The sequence below is a fragment of the Notolabrus celidotus genome, chromosome 11 (assembly GCF_009762535.1).
Source record: "Notolabrus celidotus isolate fNotCel1 chromosome 11, fNotCel1.pri, whole genome shotgun sequence".
In the NCBI taxonomy this organism is placed as follows: Eukaryota; Metazoa; Chordata; class Actinopteri; order Labriformes; family Labridae; genus Notolabrus; species Notolabrus celidotus.
Genome location: NC_048282.1, coordinates 23,414,607 through 23,437,026, shown reverse-complemented (window position 1 = coordinate 23,437,026; position 22,420 = coordinate 23,414,607). Strand labels below are relative to the sequence as shown.

At 41.4% G+C, this 22,420-nt stretch overlaps 1 protein-coding gene across 6 annotated transcripts; it reads left to right on the top strand.

Moving 5' to 3' along the window:
* Positions 1 to 2,296: 2,296 nt before the first annotated feature.
* Positions 2,297 to 22,340, top strand: nr2c2 (nuclear receptor subfamily 2, group C, member 2). Of its 6 annotated transcripts, none has more exons than XM_034695542.1 (15): positions 2,297 to 2,489; positions 4,955 to 5,039; positions 6,748 to 6,843; positions 7,055 to 7,255; positions 7,373 to 7,478; positions 10,078 to 10,257; positions 10,746 to 10,902; positions 11,350 to 11,440; positions 11,743 to 11,888; positions 12,096 to 12,273; positions 12,360 to 12,481; positions 12,707 to 12,846; positions 18,646 to 18,783; positions 18,921 to 19,017; positions 20,232 to 22,340. In XM_034695542.1, the coding sequence occupies exons 2-15, from the start codon at positions 4,980 to 4,982 to the stop codon at positions 20,404 to 20,406; spliced, it is 1,887 nt and encodes a 628-aa protein (XP_034551433.1). In that variant the 5' UTR covers positions 2,297 to 2,489; positions 4,955 to 4,979; the 3' UTR covers positions 20,407 to 22,340. The 6 variants fall into 6 exon arrangements, with proteins under 6 accessions (XP_034551433.1, XP_034551432.1, XP_034551431.1 ...); XM_034695541.1 differs by having other exon boundaries at positions 18,912 to 19,017; XM_034695540.1 differs by having other exon boundaries at positions 10,078 to 10,296; positions 18,912 to 19,017.
* Positions 22,341 to 22,420: the final 80 nt, after the last annotated feature.

The window sequence follows — 22,420 nt, the reverse complement described above, 5'->3', positions numbered from 1 at the left end:
ATCTATCAATATCTACTATTTCTCTTTAAATGTCACTGGTTATGGTGCCTTTAAAGCTTTAATTAAATCAATGTTTACCATACTTTCATGACTGAAGAAATGATGACCAAACATTTTTTTTTTCTAAATTTAGAAGGTAACTATTCAGTAACAGGTACAAAAAAATTGGAAAAAGGAATGAGTTTGTGGTTGTGTACGCCCATTATATGTGTATGCATGTGAGAGTGTTATACAAAAAGGATGTGCTGTGTTTAGCAGCCTATTTCCTCACAGTGAGGAAATGATGTCAGTCTTATCTATACTTAAAATCTGCTCAACAAAAACGAGTACTTGTCTTCAAAACACAAAACAATTTGCATGGATTGAATCAAATAGTGTTTTAGCTAGAATTAAAATAAATCCATGGCAACAAGCCTGACCTTTTCTAAGAAACTTTAGAAATTTATCAGAAACTTACAAAAAGACACTAATTTTATCTGAACTGGGAGTCACTCTAATATGACTGTTACTTAGTCCTGTTGAAAAGGCTTAAGTAACAGGACTGAAAGAAGCTAGGTTTTAATACTATGCAATTAAATACAATTATATTTTATGGCAAACTTTATTGTGGTAACAAATCCTATTTTATGGTTTTCTATGCAGTTTTTACTTATGTTTTAAGTATCACTTGATCTCAGTGCTGCATTTGACAAGGTTGACCACAAGATACTACTTGGTGGGACTCTCTGGTGCAGTACTAAATTGGTGAAACCTGATTGAAAGTCCTCACAGGAGCTTTATTTCACCTACAAAATAGGGATGAAAAGGTTCCGTTTAATAATGGAGTTTATGTTCTCATCAGAAGTTATGAAACTTCAGCTGGTTTCAGCAATCAAGAAAAATTAGTGCAAAACCTTAGTATACATTTTAAGGCATAGATTAACTTCTGCTACGCCACTATTCTCTATTGGAAAGAAATATACGGTCATTTTTTAAACGCTGCATATCGTTTATTCTATGCAGGGGTGTCGTAGTGGGGGGAAAAGGAGGACTGATTACCTAGGGCCCAAATGGGGAGAGGGGGCCTTTATGGGCCTGAAATAAAATGTGTTTTCTACTACGCTTTTCTTTCTTTTGTTATAACTGCAATAAGATAAATAAAATTGTCTGAATAAATAAAGAAACATTCAGAATTCCATGGTTCCGTGAGATGCACGTCTGATGCCTAAGGTGGGAATTGTCATATTTTGGGTTGTATTTTCACAGCATCAAGTGTGGCTGAATCTGATTGAAAGAAAAATGTAGTTTTTTTAATTTTTATTTGACTTCATGAGGTTACATTATACCAAATAATGCCCCCATGTTGTTATTTAACAAGTCACTTGGCTTCAAATAATCTTGTTTAAAGAGGTGGACAGTCTGAAGGTCAATATTGTGCAGTTACATTTGGAGATATTGTAAAAAAAAAAATATTGATATGTAGCTTAGATTTGAGTCCCTTAACCAGGATAGTTAAGCATATATTTTTGTTTAATGCAAATAAAGCAGTATTATAGCAGCAAATGTTATATTTTGTAGGGTTGGCTGTGGTGATGGGGCCCACTGAGTTATCTTTTCAGGGGGCCAAGAATTCCTGGCGACACCCCTGATTCTATGTTATTACATCTTTCCCATGATTTTATAACAGAAGAGTTCATTTGCAAAAACAGATAACTCACTTTTAAAAAATTTCAAAAACGTTTCAAAAACATATTTTTTCTATTACTAGCTTTAGCTTTAGGTATATTACTAACTACAACTTTGTATGTTTAAATAACCTGGTGCAATTTTATCCATTCAATAACATACCTTACTATCTATTTATCAGATAGAAGTGTGCATAGTGTGTATACATCTGTAATAGTTGGCATATTTTATTTTATTTTATTTTATTCTATTTTACCTTGTCATTGCTAATATTACTGTTATTATATTTTTTAACTATGTTAGTACATTGTTGTACTCCCCTATCCCTTGTTGTAAGCTGCTGTAACAAAAGAATTTCCCTCAATGGGAGACTAATAAAGTATATCTTATCTTACCCCAACTGAAGTTGGGTGGCTTTCACTAAGTCAACACAAATTAGAGGTATCTTAAACATTTAACTTTATTAAAAATCTATGCTAAAAAGAAATGTGTTTTTTGAAAATGTATAAAAACAGAGTTATCTGTTTTTGCAAATGAACTCTTCAATTTTAAAACTTGACAGCAGATCCCTCGACAGTCAGACACGATGACGTCAGTCCTGTCTGGCTCGCGGAGAGGTGGTGGGGGTTATTGGAGGCGCGCGGGGACGTGTGTGTGAGCGAGAGAGGAAGAAGAAAAAAAAACCTCAACCATCATCATCATCATCATCATCAACGCGCTGATGGAGCGGGGTCACGAACTATGACCTTTAACAGGAGAAAAACAAAACAAACATTTTATAAAAACGCAGACGGATCAGAACCTGTGACCTCCGTTTCTCTAAGGTAAGTCTCAGCTCCGGATTTGAAAAACCGTTGAAAGCTCTGCTGGTTACACGGGACCATAAAATAGCTCTGTAAGATCCACGCTAGCTTGTTAGCCTGCCGATGCGGAGCTGCCCTCCTGCCCGACTCCGGCTACCCGGAGCCGGGGAAGGAGCGTCAGAGGCTGCGCGCTAACACTCCACTGACAGTTAGATGAAATGTTAATATGCGACTCTGCTGTGGACTGAAACCAGCTCTTGTATGATGCCATGACCGATCCAGATGAGTGACACGGGCACAGTCAGATCCTGCAGCAGCTCTTGTTGTGGTTCCTTGTGTTCAGTTAGCTTAAACTGCTCGTATAGGAAAGCTAACATTGAAGTGTCTGCATATGAACTCGACCCTTTTACCTTTGCCATCCCGGTGACAGCAGAGGGTTGAATCTACCATGACAGGAAAAAGCTTTTATTATTCACATCATTTCAAAACACAACCCACCACTCACAGAGCTGTGTGGTTTACTTTAATATAAATGTGTAATGATTTGTCTGTAGTGTTATTGGCTTAATGCCAGGTTCTCCATTTTGTTCTATGTTGTGATGCGTCTAGGGAAGGATGTAGTGATGGGCATTCTGTTTGACCAATCGTTCAACAATGTGAAGCAGCATGCTCCTCCCTTTGGTCAGTGTGCAGCCACTGCAGGCTCATAAATCAGTTCACACTTGTGCTGTCAGTGTGTTTCTCAAAGGCAAGAGTCAGAACCATCAGAACAGTCCAAAGCAAGAGCAAGGCATACAGGGTGGATGAGTTAAGAAAAGGAGCTATTATGGAAGTCAATTAGTCTCATCAGGTTTGGAATTTGTTAAGCCTTTGAATTCCTAGAACTGATTTTTTTTTTGCATTGAAATTATGTATCTGAATTTTTTGTCATTGACTTTAAGTCTTCAAAATTTCAACAAGTATTTTTCACTTTTATTTTTCAATGTTCACAAATTCAGAGTCAACAAATCAAGTTTTAAAAATTCAAGAAGACTTGATTTGATTTTTGATTTGATGTCTTTATTTCGAACATGTAAAAGTAAAATGGAAAAATAACATACAAGTAGAAAAGAAGAAATAGTTCTACAAACATACAAGAAAAAAAAAGAAATAGTTATAAAAAAGAAATAAAATCAATCAGTTCCATTAGCAAGCACTGAAACATTTAACTTTACATGTGCAAAAAGGAGTAGGAAGAAGTTAGAACTTATCTAATCCTACCCCTTCATTCACTATTATCTGGCATCATACTAGTGCACTCTCACAAGTCAAATCTTCATACTTACAATGACAATCAAAAGTAAACCCCTCATGATTCTCAACACTTGCCTTCCTCCTTGTACCTCATGAAAATAATTTCTTTATACCTCTCCTGCATAATGTTATGACATTGCAGTAGCTTCATGTTGAGTCATTTCCAGTTTTACACCAGAAATTGAAATAGAGAGAACGTTTTTCTTGTGGTCCGAACACTCACCATCTTTAATCTTAACTTCCCTCTGAAGTTATAACCCCCCTCTCTTTCAAAGAACAATCTTTGAATATTTACTGGAAGGAGAGTTGCCTTACACACAATTTTTGCAGTTGTAAAATCTACAAGGTCAAATAATTTCAATATTTTGGATTTGAGGAACAATGAATTTGTGTGTTCAGGGAAATCAACATTGTGAACTATTCTGATGGCTCTTTTCTGTAGTACTGACAGTGGTTGTATTGAGCTTTTATAAGTGTTCCCCCAAACCTCAGTACAGTAACTGAGATATGGTAAGATAAGTGAACTGTAGAAAACAAGTAGTGATTTATGATCCAGAATGTTCTTGGCTTTGGTGAGAACTGAAATGCTTTGAGACAGCTTTGATTGAACGTGTTTTATGTCAGGTTTCCAGCAAATTTTATCATCTATTATTACACTGAGGAATTTGAGTTCATGTACTCTTTCTATGTTGACCCCCCCAATCTGTACTTGTATGTTATTGTTAGGTTTATTGTTTCCAAATACCATGATTTTTGTTTTATTTAAATTAAACGATAATTTGTTTTTGTCAAACCATATTTTTAATTTGCAGATCTCCAAGGTGATTAAATGGAAAAGTTGCTGGAAATCTTCACCAGAAACTAAAAAGTTTGTGTCATCAGCAAAAAGTACTATTTTAAATACCTGAGAAACTTTGCATATGTCATTGTTTCTCAGGTATTTAAAATAGTACTTAAACTCAATGACAAAAAAATTCAGATACATAACTTCAAAGCAAAAAAAAGATCTCAACAAGGCATCAGAACAAAATAGAAGAACTGTAATGCTAATGAGAAATTGCTGTGCTCAGCAGCAGTCAGAGAAATCTGACCAAACTCCCCCACAAAACACTCAAAGCAAAACCTGTATTGATGCCATAATTCATCTCCTAATATCCCTGGGTGATTAATGTCCATGGCATCTTTCTTAACAGACCTCACTAATGACCTTACATCGTCATGACGACCAACCTGAATCTGCCCTCTCAGCAGAAAGTGGACTCTGAGCTCGAGGCAGAGGTGAGTGTGCAGAGGAAGACTTCCATAATGTACTATTTTCAGCCAGTCTGACTTCTTCCTTTTAACCCATATGAAGGTTTTTCTCACATTAAAAACACTGTCCTTGCAACTTTCTTCAAGACAGTCCAGCTACAGACCTCCACTCTCAGCCGACTCTCTTGCAGGCTCCACTCTGAGATCCCCTCCACCGTCAGAAGGAAGTGACGTCAGGATTAAGCCGGCTGGACCCCTCTCGGTTTTTCTGTGTTTTGATTACCTTGGTTAACCTGATTCCTCAATAGTGTTACTTTGAAAAAAAAAATTATAAAATGCACGTCATCAATAACAACATAAATTGGTGGGCACCTCCGTTTGGTTTCATGATCTTGACGGTTTTCATTTCCTCCAGAGACACAATTGTTTCATTTGTGCTCCAGTCCTATCACAACCTGTGTTTACATTCATTATTGTTTTAAACGTAAAACGGGTATAGAGGTAGGATAAATTCTAGGATTGCACCGAAAAATTCAGCCACTGAAAATTTTAGGCCAAAAATGGCCCACAAGTGCATTTTCGGTTTTTGTCCGAAAGACTTTTATCCTTGAAACAACACGGCCGAAACAGAATGTTGTGATGACGGAAGCAAATATCCGCAGCCAGTATGCGCTTGTCTGGATAAGGGCCAACATGTCTGCATCCGTTATTCCTTTAATTGCAGAACTAAAGCGTCTTCTAATCAAAGAGGTTGAGACGGACCACAGAGTGAAAACAATGAAAAGCACGCTCTTAGAGTCTGTCAGCACACGTTTCACTGAGATCTATTCGGATCCTCTACACTTAATCGCGACTGTACTTAATCCGCGTTATAAAGATCATTACTTGGATGTGGGAATAAAGCAGCGCACACGAGAAATGATCCAGGCTGCGATGGATGCGGAGAACCCGCTCGGAGACGGAGAAGCGCACAGTGCAGGAGAAGGAGAACAGAGCGCAGAAAAAAGGACTGGTCTCTCTGAACCAGATGAAGGGCATGCACCCTCGTTGTCAGATATGTTCAATGAGATCCTTGATTTTTGTGAGGTTAGTACAGTCATAGCCATAAATGCATGGTACTAATAACTGGCATAGTCCTTTCCTTCGGTTTCTGTGTTTCAGTTTTCGGTCTTGGTTTCCTCATTTTCAGTTTTCGGTTTCAGCCAAGAATTTTCATTTCGGTGCATCCCTAATAAATTCAAGGTTTAAAGATTCACTGTAATATGGTTAACTTAATATTATATGCAACACATGAAGGTAAATTATGTTAATCTAAGTCAGTTTCATGATAACTATATTACGGTTATTTAGTTATAGTTACTTTTTAACGTTCAAGACGTTGTTTCACGTTAGGCAGGCATATTTATCGTGCGACTTCTGTCCGACGATAGAGGAGGAGGAGTTGGAGGTGGAGGAGCCAATCAGACGGCTGAGACCGCAAAGGAGGATTAGATTTACGTCACTTTCGTCCTACGATGGAGGGGAGCTTCCGGTTCACGTGTGAGGAGCCGATAAGCCGGCTGAGAGTGGAGGTCTGCAGCTGGACCCCTCTCACCTTCTTTGGCTGTGTGGTATTCACATGCTGCCTTGCTCTGTTTCCATAGAGACAGACCTTCTGTAGGCAGAGAAAAATACATTTTGGTGCCTTACACAGACATATTAATTGTAATTTCAGCTTGTGTGTTTCAAATTGTAGGGGCCATGCTCTCCTTCAGATTCAATGATGAGTGAGTCACCACAGCGTTTTCAGATAATTTCCACTGAGCCGACCACAACACCACAGCGAATACAGGTAATGGCGCTCAGTATTATTTTTCCTCAAAGAATGTGATATGGCTTCCTGCCTGTGGAAGTGGGACAAATTGATCTCATGTGACTTTTATCTCCTGCCACCAGTGTCACTCAATTCTCCTCTTTTATTTTTTACTTTGACCCTGTCGGTGAGTGTTCACTTACACCTCCCTCCTTGTCCTCTCTCCCTCCTCCATCTCTAACACCCTCAGATTGTAACTGACCAGCAGACAGGCCAGAAGATCCAGATAGTGACAGCGATCAAGCCGTCTAGTGCTCCAAAACAACAGTTCATTCTGACTACAGCTGACAGCTCAGGGGCAGGCAAGGTTATCTTGGCCTCACCGGATAGCCACAATGCCAAGCAGCTCATCTTCACTGCTGCGGACAGCCTGATGCCAGGACGGATACAGGTACAGTTCGCTCATAATGTGACCCTCTGGGTGATTGATATCTTGATAACATTCTTTTATATTTATATTGTGTTAAGGTAAAATGCAAGAAAGATGTTTGACTTTGTTGTTTTCCAGATTGTCACGGATCCAGTGTCAATGGAGCGGTTGTTAGGGCAGGCAGGAGACCTGGGTCGAGCACTGCCCGTGGAGTACTGTGTGGTGTGTGGGGACAAGGCTTCAGGTACAGAAGCTTCTGTTTACCAGGGATTTACTGGTACTATATGGTCCATCACTTATGCACTTATCCAGTATCAATGCTATTATAAAAATCTACATTTTATCATTACTTTTTAAAGCTGTGTGATAAGCATGCAAGGATGTGATATAACTACTATCTTTGTTGTGCTTTCAGGCTAATGACACAAAGGAAACCTTACTTAGAAAACAAAGACCGCCTTGAAACCTGCTGGCTTTCTTCAGCTGTAGCCCATCCTCCCAGCATCCTGAATCAGAATGTCAGATCAACACTGATTTTTAATTGCTTTATTTAATAATAATAATAATAATAATAATAATAATAATAATAATAATAATAATAATAATAATAATACATTTTATTTATAAAAGCGCTTTAAAAGATTCTCCAAGCGCTTTACAGGAAAATAAAATTATACAATAGAAAAGCAAAGGAAAACAGTGCAAAAAAAAAAAAGAAAAGCAAAGAAAAGCAAGGCAGCAAAATAAAACAAAACCAAGAAAAAAAATCAATCAATTATAGTTTAAAAGCCTTTGTAAATAGGTGTGTTTTGAGTCCGGATTTGAATTTGGTGAGTGAGGGAGAGAATCCGAGGTGTTGGGGGAGAGAGTTCCAGAGGGTGGGGGCAGCGACAGAGAAGGCCCTGTCCCCCCAGGTTCGGTGCTTGGGTTTGGTGAGGGGGGTGAGGAGGTTGGCGTTGGTGGAGCGGAGGTTGCGGGAGGGATTATATGGCTGCAGAAGGTCGGTGAGGTAGGTGAGGTAGGAGGGAGCTAGATTGTGGAGGGCTTTGTAGGTGATGAGTAGGATTTTGTACTGTATTCTTGAGGGGATGGGAAGCCAATGGAGGTTCTGGAGGACTGGGGTGATGTGGTCTCTGGAGCGGGAGTGAGTGAGGAGGCGTGCAGCTGAGTTTTGTATGTATTGTAATTTGTTGAGGAGGGTGTTGGGTGTACCGTAGAGGATGCTATTGCAATAATCGAGTCTTGAGGTGATGAAGGCGTGGATGAGAGTTTCAGCTGCAGTGAAGGAAAGGGAGGGGCGGAGACAGGCTATGTTTTTGAGGTGGAAGAAAGCGTTTTTTGAAATATTGTTAATGTGTTGTTGAAAGTTGAGTGACTGATCAAAACAGACCAGGTCCAAAGTGTGTCCATGGTTATGGGTGGGGAAGTTGATGTGTTGGGTGAAGTTAAAACATTGCAGAATGTCCAGAAATTCTCTTGCGGTTTTGCAGTGGGTGGAGTCAATGTGTAAGTTGAAGTCTCCAAGGAGGAGGATGGAGGGTGAGACGGCGCAGAGTTGGGTGAGGAATTCAGAGATGTCAGAGAGAAAAGATGGGTTATGTTTGGGAGGGCGTTAGATTATTGCAATGATTAGGGGTTTTGGACCAGAGAGTTTGAATGACAGATGTTCAAATGATGGTGGAGAAAGGATAGTGGTGAGGGATGTTTTTGTTTGTTGGCGGGGGCGTGGCTTGGCGAGATAACAGTATCCAGGGGGGGTGGTTTGGTTCAGGGTGTAGTAGTCCAGTGGTTGTTGCCAGGTTTCAGTGAGACAGAGGATATCCAGTTTATTGTCAGTGATGAATTCGTTGATGATGAGACTCTTGTTATTTAACGACCGGGTGTTGAACAGAGCGACTTTCAGATGATGTGAACTGATTTGGTGGGAGGACTTAAGGAGAGAGCGGAGGTTGGCTGTGTTGTATTTAACATTTTACCGGTATTAATTACTTAGACAGCAGGAACCACGGTCTCAATTTAGTCCTGAGGTAGTTAGTTTCCCACTGAAAAGCCACTCCTTTGGGGTTAGTACTCTCCGAAGGTCCAGGAACTTTAGGGGGCAGGGCTGAGAATGCTGAATGTTTCTGATTGGTAGAGTAACCGCAGTGTTGTTATATCACCCACCATCCACAATTGCATTACACACAACTGTGATCATTTGGATTAATAGCTGTGTAACAGTCGTCTTCTTGAATGCGTCTCTGTCAGCTCCAGGTGTTACAGTTTTTAGAGTGACCCTGTAAACTGGCGACCTTTAGCTGAAGTGTCAGCGGTTGTTGAGTTTACATCAGCTGTTGAAACATGGGAGGAGTCCTTAGGAATGCATCCTAGTTCTGTGAAAATATCCTCATCCAATAAGTATTTCATGATAATCTAAAGGCATTTGACTACCACCACACTCTCCACTCTTGACACACTGTTGTTTTTGTTAACAGTGGTAACATAATTTATCTTAAATGAGTTTTTCTTTGCTGCTGTTGTCACTACTGGCAGCCTTCATTTATATTGTTGCAATGTGTGATATAGTTTTGAGGATAAAAGTCAGGTAAAGTTTTGGGAATAATTGATTATGGTAGTAATTGGTATACTGAGTGGTGCAGTCTCTGATGAACAGTACCGCAGTATAGGCAGAATCAGGCTTTTCTGATATTGGTATCTATTTTAGAACAACTTTAAAGTTTACATAACTTGTTTTTGTGATATCTGTCTAGTAGGACTGGTGCACAGTGAACTTGATCTGACAGTCTAACATGCAGCAGAACACAGTGACTCACAACACTCATTCTTCTTTTCTCTGTCCTCAGGTCGTCACTACGGAGCGGTCAGTTGTGAGGGCTGTAAAGGGTTCTTCAAGCGGAGCGTGAGGAAGAGCCTGACGTACAGCTGCCGCAGTAAAGAAGACTGTGTCATCAACAAACACCATCGCAATCGCTGCCAGTTCTGCCGGCTGAAGAAATGCCTTAAGATGGGGATGAAGACTGACTGTGAGTTCAGATCAGCAGTGACACACAGAAGCAAGTCAGGTATTATCTGGTTATCTGCAGGTCCTGAAAGTAAGAAAAACACTTTAAAAAGACTATGAATGTTGTTTAAAGTAATATTCCTTTTGTACAATGTTTAGGTTCCACAGAGACATCATGCCTTTTTGTCCCAAATGGTTTAATGCTGCTCTTTAACCTCAAAACCTGAGATAAAGGGGCATTAATGAGTTTTAATAATAATAATAATAATAATAATAAATAATTGATAGGTTTTGTATAGCGCTTTTCTTGGTACTCAAAGTTGCTTGAAAAAGTGTTAAATTAAATCTTGGAATATTACAAGTTCCAGCTCATTGGCTGCATTTTTCTTATTGTTTGATTTTTTTATCTAATTACAACAAAATGATGTCTCAATTTTATGGCCTTTCTCCTAGAATAATTAAAAAACATGTGCTTTATGAAAAGTTTCTCAGACTGCTGTTTATCCTCAGCTGTCCAGAGTGAGAGAAAGCCCATTGATGTGTTGCCCAGAGAGAAGCATGCCAACTGTGCTGCCTCTACCCAAAAGATCTACATCCGCAAGGATCTCAACAGTCCGCTCATCGCAACGCCAACCTTTATCTCTGATACAGAAACTGATGGCTCCAGGTCAGTGGGAATCAGATCTGCAGGCTAACCTTCTGCGTCTCCCTCTATCTCTCTTTCCAACCCTGACATGGCCAAGGCAGATGGCTGTCTAAAATGAGTCTGGTCCTGCTTGAGGTTTCTGCCTGTTAAAAGGACGTTTTTCCATACCATTGTAACTTGCTAAATCCTCTGCTTCCCTCAGCTCATGGTGGATTAAGATTCGATAAGACACAGTCCTGTCTGTAAATTGGGACTGGATCTTATACTGTCTTGATTTTGGGTCTTAGTAAATAGACCTGCTCTTTTTGTAAAGTATCTTGGGATAACATTTGTTGTGATTGTGTGCTTTATAAATAATGCTTGATTGATAACCTGATACTAGAGCGTCATGCTTTTTTATTTCACCTATCTGTTGTCTTTTATGTGATTGTTTTATGTGATTGTTTTATTTTGCTCTGTGTTGAGCAGATCAAGCCTGCTGGACCAGGGGATGCTGGTTAACATTCAGCAGCCAATCATCCAAAGTGATGGAACTCTGTTGCTGGCCGCTGACTCAAAGGTACAGCTATTTCTATAAGAAATATCACATGTTCCTGTTCTTTTCCCTTCTGCTCTGTGTTTCTCTGTTTATTGACGGATCCAATAAATTAATTCCAAACTGGACACTCATGTCCCCAATCTATTTAGAGAGAAAGGCTACATTCAATTCTGTTCTACTATGAATTGGAACATGGAGAAAAGAAATAAATGGCACTTAAGATGGCTGGAAAATCTGTTCTGCTTCAGTCTTAAACACCAGATTGTGTTTCAGTGGTGGCATATTTCATGTGAAATGATATGCTTTCTTCGTTCTGTTTTCAGATGGAGTCTGGACAGGGGGACTTAGGGACACTAGCCAATGTGGTGACATCCTTGGCAAACCTGAGCGACTCACTGAAAGAGAATCTGAACAACGGTGATACCTCCGGCAGCCAACAGGAGGAGCAGTCCACCAGTGAGATAACACGGTCAGTCATCAGTGCTGAGAGGAGGAGAGTGTTTGTGAGAGGTATATACAAAATCTATTCATTTAAAAGTGTGTGTGTCTGTGTCTGTGTCTGTGTCTGTGTGTGTGTGTGTGTGTGTGTGTGTGTGTGCGTGTGTGTGTGTGTGTGTGTGTGTGTGTGTGTGTGTGTGTGTGTGTGTGTGTGTGTGTGTGTTTTTTCTGTCCTCAGTGCCTTTGACACCCTGGCCAAAGTTTTCAGCCCACCTGATGAGGATGTTGGGCAGAGACTGGCAGATAAGTCGCAGTGTGTTGGTGGAACAACCATTCAGCTAATTGGTCAAGACCAGGAGACCCCCATCATTGAGGTGGAAGGACCCCTGCTCACAGACAGCCATGTTGGCTTTAAGGTGCTTTTAGTCAAACAGTTAATGCCCCCAGTAATGAATACATTTCTCAATACTTAGGGTACATTCAACCTGTGCTCTCTGTTTAGCTGACCATGCCCAGCCCGTTGCCTGAGTATCTGAATGTGCACTACATCTGTGAGTCAGCATCCAGACTTCTCTTTCTCTCCATGCACTGGGCACGCTCCATCCCTGCCTTCTCAGCTCTTGGGTGAGGATGCATTTGATACAAGAAGACATGACATTGAACAACACCTTCAAATACACACAAAATTAACTAATAAAAGGAAAAATCTGTTTGAAACATACGAAAATACTGAAGCATGCATCAAAAACAGGAAGTTATGATCCAAAAATACAGTTGTAGCTCATTTTCAAACACTAGTTCTGATTATAAGAGCTCTGCTAAATTTTTGTCTGCATCTCTCTTTGTCAGTCAGGAGGCACACACCAGCCTGGTGCGAGCCTGCTGGAATGAGCTCTTCACTCTGGGTCTGGCTCAGTGCGCTCATGTGATGAACCTGTCGACCATCCTTACTGCCATCGTCAACCACCTTCAAAGCAGCATCCAGGACGGTATGGACCACAGACCTCAGCATCATCACTCAGTAGGGAACACACACATAAAAACTATCTGTCGTATAAACCCGGGGAGGACTTCTGATACTTTCCTCTCATTTGTTGTGTCAAGCATTGGATAAATCTGAGGATTTTTCATTTGATTTTGATGGATATTTTTTTAACACTATTGTTAGTAGGGATGTAAAGATACACTCAACCCACGATTTGATTCGAATCCCAATTTTTGGTTCACGATACGATTCACTCATGATCCTCTAACGATTTTCAAGAAAACTGGATTGAAGTCAAAATTTCAATAACTATCATTTTATTTCAATTCTCAGATATGGACAGTTGCAATATATATTTTTTCTCTTGTATTTCTTTGTAAACAAAGTAATTTTTTTTTCATTTTTAAGGTGTGTTGTAATTCAACAGGACAACTGAACAGAAACATATTTTGGACTCACAGTGTCCAGGTTTCTCGTTCTTATTGAGAAAAATAAGCATTTAAACACAGTCAGGTGTCAGCCGGGAGCGCAACCAGGTCATAATCACTCCAGCAGCGTGTCGTGTCTTTATGTTTTAATAAAGATTCGCGCGGGACAAACTGTGAGCTAACGTGTTAACATCCTTTATTGAACAACTGTAAGGTTTCCCCATCTACATCACATGACCCCCTTGGCCTCATCCCATTGGTCCATAACCATTCAGCATACCTTCACAGTATGCATCAACTACAAGTGACATTCAAGACCACAACTGTCATTTGTCAACATACACCAACACCACATCTCCCCTTTTAAGGGAACGAAGTGTAAACTGTTTCACTTCCATTAGAAAACATACAAACCCTGCAAGGATTAACAAGGTTAGACGGTTTAGTGATAATCATATATACACTGAAACGAACACGTCAACTATGCAACCAAAAGTTCCCGAATTTTTAACTTGTTGCTATAAAGTGCTCAAACTAAACTCCCTCTCCTGCAACATATCTTTCATGTAACCATACCATCATAACACAGGATTGTATTTCACAGGTTAAGCCTAGTCGGCTTAACTACAGCTCTCCCAGACCTAGTTCTGAGAGTGTTAGTCTCTGTAGGGGAGACTGGAGATGCCACCGCGGGCGACATGGGAGCCTGCTCTGGAACTGGCCCTGGCACCTGTTGCTGTGGTGCAGACTTGTCCTGTGTAGGTGTCTGTTCAGGTATCAGGTGTAGGCGGTTGCGTCTCACCACACCCTGGGGTAAGTCCACGAGGTAAGATCTCGGAGTGGAGTGGTTCTTGATCACAGTTCCAGATGATTTTACGTCAGTGACCCATACGTGTTCTCCTGGTGTCAGATCCCTGAGAGTCTTTGTACGGTGACGCCTATTGTAATTTTCAGCATCAAGCATCCTCTTCTCCCTTTCCTGCCGAACCAGCGTGCAGCCGTCAGGCAGTGCAGGGTCCAGCTGAGAGGAAAGAGATGGCACTGTGGTGCGTAGACGCCGGGCCATGAGGAGCTGAGCCGGGCTGTAGCCATTCTGAAGAGGAGTGGCTCTATAAGTGAGTAGAGTCAGGTAGGGATCAGCTGCTTTCTTCAGAAGACTTTTCACCGTCTGGACAGCACGTTCAGCTTCGCCATTACTCTGTGGGAACCTAGGGCTACTGGTAACGTGTTTGAAACCATATAAGGCCGCAAAGGAAGCAAAAACTTGTCCAGAGAACTGAGGTCCGTTATCTGACATCATGACCTCTGGGATGCCATGGCGAGCGAAGATCGATTTTAGATGTGTGATGACATCAGCAGACCTGGTGTGAGATAAGAGTGCAATCTCAACATACCTGGAGAAATAGTCAACAACAAGCAGGTACATTTTACTTCCTAGTTGAAAGAGGTCCGCACCCAACTTCTGCCATGGTCGGTCTGGAAAGTCCGATGGAATGAGTGGCTCCATGGGGTTGAGACGCTCTTGTAGACATGTTCTGCAACTCAGTACCATTTCATTCACTTGTTGGCTGAGTCCTGGCCACCACACAGACTGGCGAGCACGTGCTTTGCATTTCACAACACCTTGATGTCCTTCGTGAAGTTTGGCTAGCACGTCGTTGCGCATTGCTGCAGGTATAACGAGCCGTGTGCCTTTCAGCAACAAACCATCCTGCACTGTGAGTGTGGCTCTCTCAGTCCAATAGTTTTTCAGCAGCAGTTCCTGTTTTGCATGTGCTGGCCATCCCTCCGTGCACAGTTTCATGACACGTGAACAGACACTGTCAGCCTTCAGCTGCTCTTTGAGGTTTTCCACATATGACTGACTGACTGGTAGGTTTTCAATAATACTGTCCACATATATGTTAGTGCTCTCCATCAACTCTTGTTCCTCCGAAGTCGAGTGCACTCTCACTGGCGAGCGCGACAGTGTGTCTGCCGTCCAGAGTAACTTTCCTGGCACATGCACTATTGAATACGAGTAGCGCATTAGCCGCATTCTGAAGCGCTGAATTCTCGGTGGCAAAAGATCCAGTGCTTGTGCTCCAAGTAGAGAAAGAAGGGGTTTATGGTCAGTCTCCAAACAAAAATGTTTCCCCAATAGGAAATCCCGGAACCGCTCGCACGCCCATGTGAGGCCCAGAGCCTCCTTTTCAACTTGAGCGTAGCGTTGTTCAGTTGGAGAGAGTGACCTTGATGCATAAATCACAGGCCGCCAGTCCTCCTCCCATCTCTGAAGAAGAACTCCTCCCAGGCCATATGATGATGCATCGGCTGATACTTTAGTCTCTCTGTTCGGATCGTACATGGCCAGCACTGGAGGAGAGGACAAAGCTTCCTTTAGCTCTTTGAATGCTTTATCCTGGTCCACGCCCCATAGCCAACAGTTCTTTTTCGAGAGGAGGTCACGGAGCGCTTTATCCTTCTCTGCCAGCTGGGGAATGAATTTCCCCATTTGGTTGACCATGCCAAGAAAACTCCTCAACTCACCCACATTTGTTGGCTCCTTCATCTCTGTGATGGCCTCAGTCTTGCTTGGGTCAGGGCTGATGCCTGAGGCTGAGATGACGTGTCCCAAGAAGGCCACCTTGCTCTTGGAGAGTTCACACTTTTCCAGATTTAAAGTGATGCCTGCCTCTTCCACTTTCTGAAGCACGGTGAGGAGACGAGCGTCATGCTCCTCTTGGTCCTGACCCCACACCAGCAGGTCATCGATGTGGCAAACCACACCTGCTAGCCCCTCTATGACTTCGGCCATTGTGCACTGGAAGTGCTCAGGTGCTGAGTTGATGCCGAAGGGAAGACGGTTGAAGTGGAACCGCCCAAAGGGTGTTATGAATGTGGTGTACTTGGATGATTCTTCAGTTAGGGGAACCTGCCAGAACCCCATGTTGGCGTCCAATTTGCTGAACACTTTGGCCCCAGCAAGCATCCCAAGACTCTGTTCCACAGATGGCAGAATGTACTTTTCCCGGCACACATACTCATTCAGTCCAGTAAAGTCCACACATAGACGCAGTTTTGGACTGTTTTTCTTGGGTACGACCACCATGCCGGCACACCACTCTGTTGGTCCCTCTACACGACTGATGACGCCCAACTTTTCCATGCGTAGGAGCTCCTCTTTCACTTTCCCCATCAACGGCAGGGGAATTCTCCTGGGGGTTTTCAGTGAGAACGGAACAGCGTCTGGTTTAAGCTTTATGTGGTAAGCCCGTTGCACATTGCCCAGCCCACTACACAGTTTGGGGTAGTCTGCCTTGAGAGTGTCCATAGTCATACTGTCAACCCGCTTGATTAAGCCAAGGGATATAATGGCTGGCAACCCAAGCAAAGGCGTGCTTAAGTTTTTGACCACATACACCTTATCCATGGTCTCTTTGGCTCCATACTTGAGCTGCAGTCTGGTGAAACCCGACACGTCCAGCGGGATCCGTCCTGGACCGAACAAAGGTCTCTCGGGTTTCTGGAGAACAGGCTGCAGTGCACCAGAAAACATGCTGTTAAAACAAGTCTGTGATACCGCAGTCACATCTGCTCCAGTGTCAAGTTTGAATGCGATTGTTTTGTCCATAACTTCTATATCGGCAGTCCATGCAGCATTATCAGAAGACACAGAGCCCAGGAAGAAACTTTTCTCCTCCACTTCCTCAATACTTTGAACAGTCTTGTCTGTACGACAAACACGCTGAAAGTGACCCTTTTTTCCACAGGAGTGGCACTTGGCATCGTTGGCAGGGCACTCATGTTTGGGGTGAGGTGGGCCTCCACACTTGTAGCACTGGGAGCTCTGTGGATTTTTATATCTGTTGTTAAAGCGAGGCTTAGCTCCACTGTTTGTGTATTTGTTGTCAATGGGCCTTTCCTTCTGCTGCCTGCTCTTAAAAACTCTGTCCACAGAGCTGACATCCATCTGCATTACAGCACTAGTTTCATTCCTCAGTGTGTTTTGTTGCTTTTTAATCTCCTCTGATTGTCTTGCCATGTTTATGGCTTTTTCCAGGTCTAAATTTTTCTCCATTTGCATGCGTTCTGAAAGTCTTGTGTCAGCCAGCCCCACTACTAACCTGTCTCTTATCAGCTCATCCTGCAGTTGTCCATAATTGCAGTGTTCCGCTAATGCATGTAGGGCAGTAACGAACGCATCAACAGTCTCAGTTGTTTCCTGTTTGCGCATATTAAACCGTGCGCGCTCATACACAACATTCTTTTTGACAACGAAAAAGTTCTGAAAGCCATCCTTAACTTTTGCATATTCATGCTGGTCTGCATCGCTGAGCTTTAAGCCTCTCAAGACGTCATCTGCTTCGTCTCCCATGCAATAAATTAAAGTATTCACTTGATTTTCTTCAGAGCTTGTGGATAGATTGCTTGCCTGTCGGAATCTCTCAAATCTCCGGATCCATTTCGTCCACTCGTGCGTCTTGGAGAAATCAAAGGGCTCCGGTGGCTGGATGCTAAACGTAGCACTGGGCGCGCTAGCCGCCATGCTAACTGCTGCTCCGTTCTGCTCGTCTTCGCCGTCACTCGCCATACACGTATCCGCAGAGCGTCCCTCTTCTCTCTCCGCAGCGGTAGACCCCGCGTTAAGTCACGTTGGAGCTGCACAGCACTTCTGACACCATGTCGTGTCTTTATGTTTTAATAAAGATTCGCGCGGGACAAACTGTGAGCTAACGTGTTAACATCCTTTATTGAACAACTGTAAGGTTTCCCCATCTACATCACATGACCCCCTTGGCCTCATCCCATTGGTCCATAACCATTCAGCATACCTTCACAGTATGCATCAACTACAAGTGACATTCAAGACCACAACTGTCATTTGTCAACATACACCAACACCACACAGCGGAGAAAAAAAGCGCTCGTGGAGACCTGTCACTCAGCTGCAGCCCCCAGCTGAGCGCTGTGTGCAACACCTTTAGTCAGCTGATTCTGAAACATGCTTTAAACTTAACACACCTCCACTCAGCGAGTGACGAGAGAGCAGTGCAAGAGACTTAATGATGTTGAACAAGCGGCGTATAATGCAGATAGTGCCGTCTACTGTTTAAAATAATATTCCAATACAAATTTTGTTGAATCGATTTTAATCCACCCTTATTTGTATCATTTTTTTTACTGTCTTGTGATATATCCTTACATCCCTAATTGTTACACATTCCTGTATGACACATAAGAGCGTTAAAGGCAGATGTTTACTCTTCATCACCAACTAAGACTGATGTGATTTGTGACCAAGATGGCATGTGTTTGTACCTTTTAAAAAATAATAATAATAATTTGAATGATGAATCTTGATAAATCAAACAAGGCCATGTCTTCTTTCTCAGACAAGCTCTCCAGTGAGAGGGTGAAGCAGGTAATGGAGCATATTTGGAAGTTCCAGGAGTTCTGTAACAGCATGACGAGGTTGGACACAGACAGCTACGAATATGCCTATCTGAAAGCTATCGTGTTGTTCAGCCCTGGTGAGTCCTACTCAAGTTAAAAGTATAAAGAACACCTTTAATCCGTTAATTAACTCAGTGCACAAGTTAATGATATTTCTATAAATGACCATATTTGGCGATGGTTTGGATTGTGTTTGACTTGTCAGATCACCCAGGTGTGGACAGCAGCGGGCAGGTTGAGAAGTTCCAGGAGAAAGCTTTAATGGAGCTGCAGGACTACGTCCAGAAAACCTACCCAGAAGACACCTACAGGTACACTCACACCTCCAGCTAACCAGCCAGCTCAAAATAACTGACTTGTTGTTGTCAAAGTCAGCTTGAATCCTGAACAGGTGATAATATGTTGTAGTACACGTACCAGGGGGGTCAAATTAGGTTTCCTGGGGAGTGTAGAAGTACAATGGAGCAATCACTAAGGAAGGAAGTAAGGAAGGAAGAAAGGGAATGAGGGAAATGAAAGGAAGTAAGAAATGGAAAGGAAAGGAAGGAAGGAAGGAAGGAAGGAAGGAAGGAAGGAAGGAAGGAAGGAAGGAAGGAAGGAAGGAAGGAAGGAAGGAAGGAAAGAAAGAAATGAAGGACAGAAAGGACGGAAAGGAGAGGAAGGACGGAAAGGAGAGGAAGGAATGAAAAAATGAAAAAATGAATGAATCATAGGAAAGGAAATTAAAGGAAGTAAGGAAAGAAAAAACGAAGGAAACCAAGGAAGGAAATAAATAAACAAAGGAAAGGAAGGAAAGAAAGAAAGAAAGAAACGAAGGACAGGAAAGAAGGAATGAGAGGAAAACATGAAACAAAGGAAATAAAAGGAAGGAATGAATGAATGAAATAATGAATGAATGAATCATAGGAAAGGAAATTAATTGAATTAAGGAAAGAAAGAAATGGAGGAAAGGAAAGGAAGGAAGGAAAGAAAGTAACAGAGGAAAGGAAGGGAAGGAGCAAGAAAGGAAGGGAATGAGGGAAATGAAAGGAAGTAAAAAATGGAAAGGAAAAGGAGGAAGGACAGAAAGAAAGAGGACGGAATGGAAAGGATGAAAGAATTAATTAATCATAGGAAAGGAAATTAAAGGAAGTAAGGAAAGAAAGTATCAAAGGAAAGGAAGTACAGACACGAAGATTAGAAAGAAACAAAAGACAGGAAAGAAGAAACAAAGGAAAGGAAAGAATGAAACAGGAAATAAAAGGAAGGAAAGAAAAGAAGGAAAGAAATGTAGAATAGAAACAGGAAATTAAGGAAAGAAACAAAGGAAAGGAAGGGAAGGAGGAAGAAAGCAATAAGTAAGTAAAATCATATCATCAGATGATTTTGTGATATGTATCTGTCTCATTAATTCTATCTGTCTCACCATCCATTCTTTAAGTCAGGAGTAAAGCTACACAACTACGGCCAAAATGATCAACACCTTTTCTTTCATCAATATTGAGATCAAAGTTATTGATCACATAATGTGTGTTTGTTTCCCCAGGCTGACCCGTATCCTGACTCGTCTCCCAGCACTTCGTCTCATGAACTCCAGCATCACAGAGGAGCTCTTCTTCACAGGCTTGATCGGTAACGTCTCCATTGACAGCATCATTCCCTACATCCTCAAGATGGAGACAGCCGAGTACAACAGCCAGGACTCTGACCCCACAGACTGACAGCTAATCACTTTCACACTCCAGCACCCAGAGCTTTCAAATCAAAGGTCAACGAGTCTCCACTTCAGGTACGCCATTTGTCTCTCACGGGGTTAAATGTTGAACCAGGGTCCGAAACCCTGCAGGGATCCCTTGTTATCCAGTGATGTATGGTGCAAAGTCATTCAGGAATCCTTAGTAAATTCAAAAAAATCTGGTATTGGAAAGCCAGGATGACACTTGGAATGTTTTCTGAAGCTCAGGCAGTTCAGTTCTCTTGAGTTTCTGGCCTAAACTCAGTCGTTCTGGACTGAATCAAAAAAGGAATCCTCTGCAGCTGCAACTGAACTCATCTCCTTTATTGTCTTCAAAGCACATCAAGCTTTTTACATGTACACCTTACCTTATGAATAAGCCTTGCAACTCATTTTTATTTTGTCAAAGCCTTACCGTGCTCTCATGCTGATCATATCCATAAATAATACTTAGTTTTCCTGTCAATATCAGATGAGTTTATTTACAAACTCAAACCTCAACCAGTTAACCCTTTACATTTTCATATGGAGCAACATCAGCGCAGCACTAAGCTACCACACAGCCTATTCTTAGCTCATGAGAGCATGATCTAATTTTACTCTGTCTTTAAGTTCATCTTTGAATTCATATTTAAAAAGTCATATCAGCCAATAAACCAGTTCAAATATTGTGTATATTTTGTATTGAATGACATCCCAGACATTTTTAAGTTTTAGTCTTATGATGTTTAGGTGCATTTATTTCTAAGTTATCATGAATATGTTGCTAAAAATAACCAGTGCAATCACCTCATCACTTTCCCCTTTATGACAATCAATTATGTTATTTCCTTCTGTCCCATTTTTTGTCAAGAATGTTTGGCTCTGCATTTTCTATGTGAGTTTATCGATGGCAATTATTTCCTTTAAGGAATTAGATAATCTTAAAGATTTTACTTTCAAAGTGTTACTCATGTGTAGCTATGCTACTTTTTTGTACTTGTGTTTGTATTTGCACTTTGCTCAGTGCACATCAATCAGCTTATGTGGCATTCCACTGTCTTCATGCTGACTAAAACTTTTTGTTTTGTATGTTTCTAACAACTTTACTTTGTTGTGAATGAATTTGATTTTTGCATACTAAGTGTACTTAAAGTACTTTTGGGCAGGTTTCCCTAATTTAAAAAAAAAGAAATCCTGGAAGCTGGTCTCGGGTGTCATGAATGCCACGGAGGCCGTATGAGGATGTGCATCAACTTACCCACATGTATAACGGTTTTAAATGAGCTACAACAGCAACATGAATGATAAGGAGATGAAAAGAAGTAAGCAAGGATTATGTCTTGTAAAGTCATGTCAATTGTTCTATTTGGGTTTAAAGCCCACAGAGACTGTTTGTAAAGGCACCCTCTGAAAATGGCCTTTGTACATGTAGTTTCATAAAAATGAGTGCATGTTGTTTTTAAAGGTTTTATATACTTGTGGCTGTCTGTCTTTAGAGAGCATTGTTATCATTTTTGTTGTGCATTGCAGTGCATGAAGAAGTTGCTTAAGTGCATTTTATTAAATGCTGTATGACACTTTTCTGTATCAATGTTGTGGCTCTACATTATCTAACATGAGCAGCTCCCTAATTAGAGGACATTAGATCAAATAAGATTATTTCCAGCTTTGTGGATTTAGTATTCTGTTTAAACTGTGTACTATGTTTCTGTTCTGTTCAGTTCATGTATGTATTCCTCCCAACATTGAACAACATTCAAACAATAGTCATGTTCTGCTCAAGGTTGTCACAACCCTACATTTCTACCTCAAACTGATGAAGACATTAAACAAATGTATTAGCGACTGAGCTTCTGTATCAGCATTCCAGTCTTTGAGGCTGGCTTGTCTTAAGCCACATATCATAAACGAAATAAACAGTTAATAGTGAAATATGAATGGCTGTGTCTGTAAATTCTGAGAAGAGGGTAAAAAGACTGTTTCTGCTTAATGATGGTGTTAAATAACAACATTCATAT

Excerpts from the sequence above, each read along its gene's own strand:
- nr2c2 (XM_034695538.1), top strand. The coding sequence starts at position 4,980 with ATGACGACCAACCTGAATCTGCCCTCTCAGCAGAAAGTGGACTCTGAG. Across the intron at positions 6,844-7,054 it reads CAACACCACAGCGAATACAG|ATTGTAACTGACCAGCAGAC; the intron begins GTAATGGCGCTC and ends TAACACCCTCAG. Across the intron at positions 12,847-18,645 it reads TCAAAGCAGCATCCAGGACG|ACAAGCTCTCCAGTGAGAGG; the intron begins GTATGGACCACA and ends CTTCTTTCTCAG.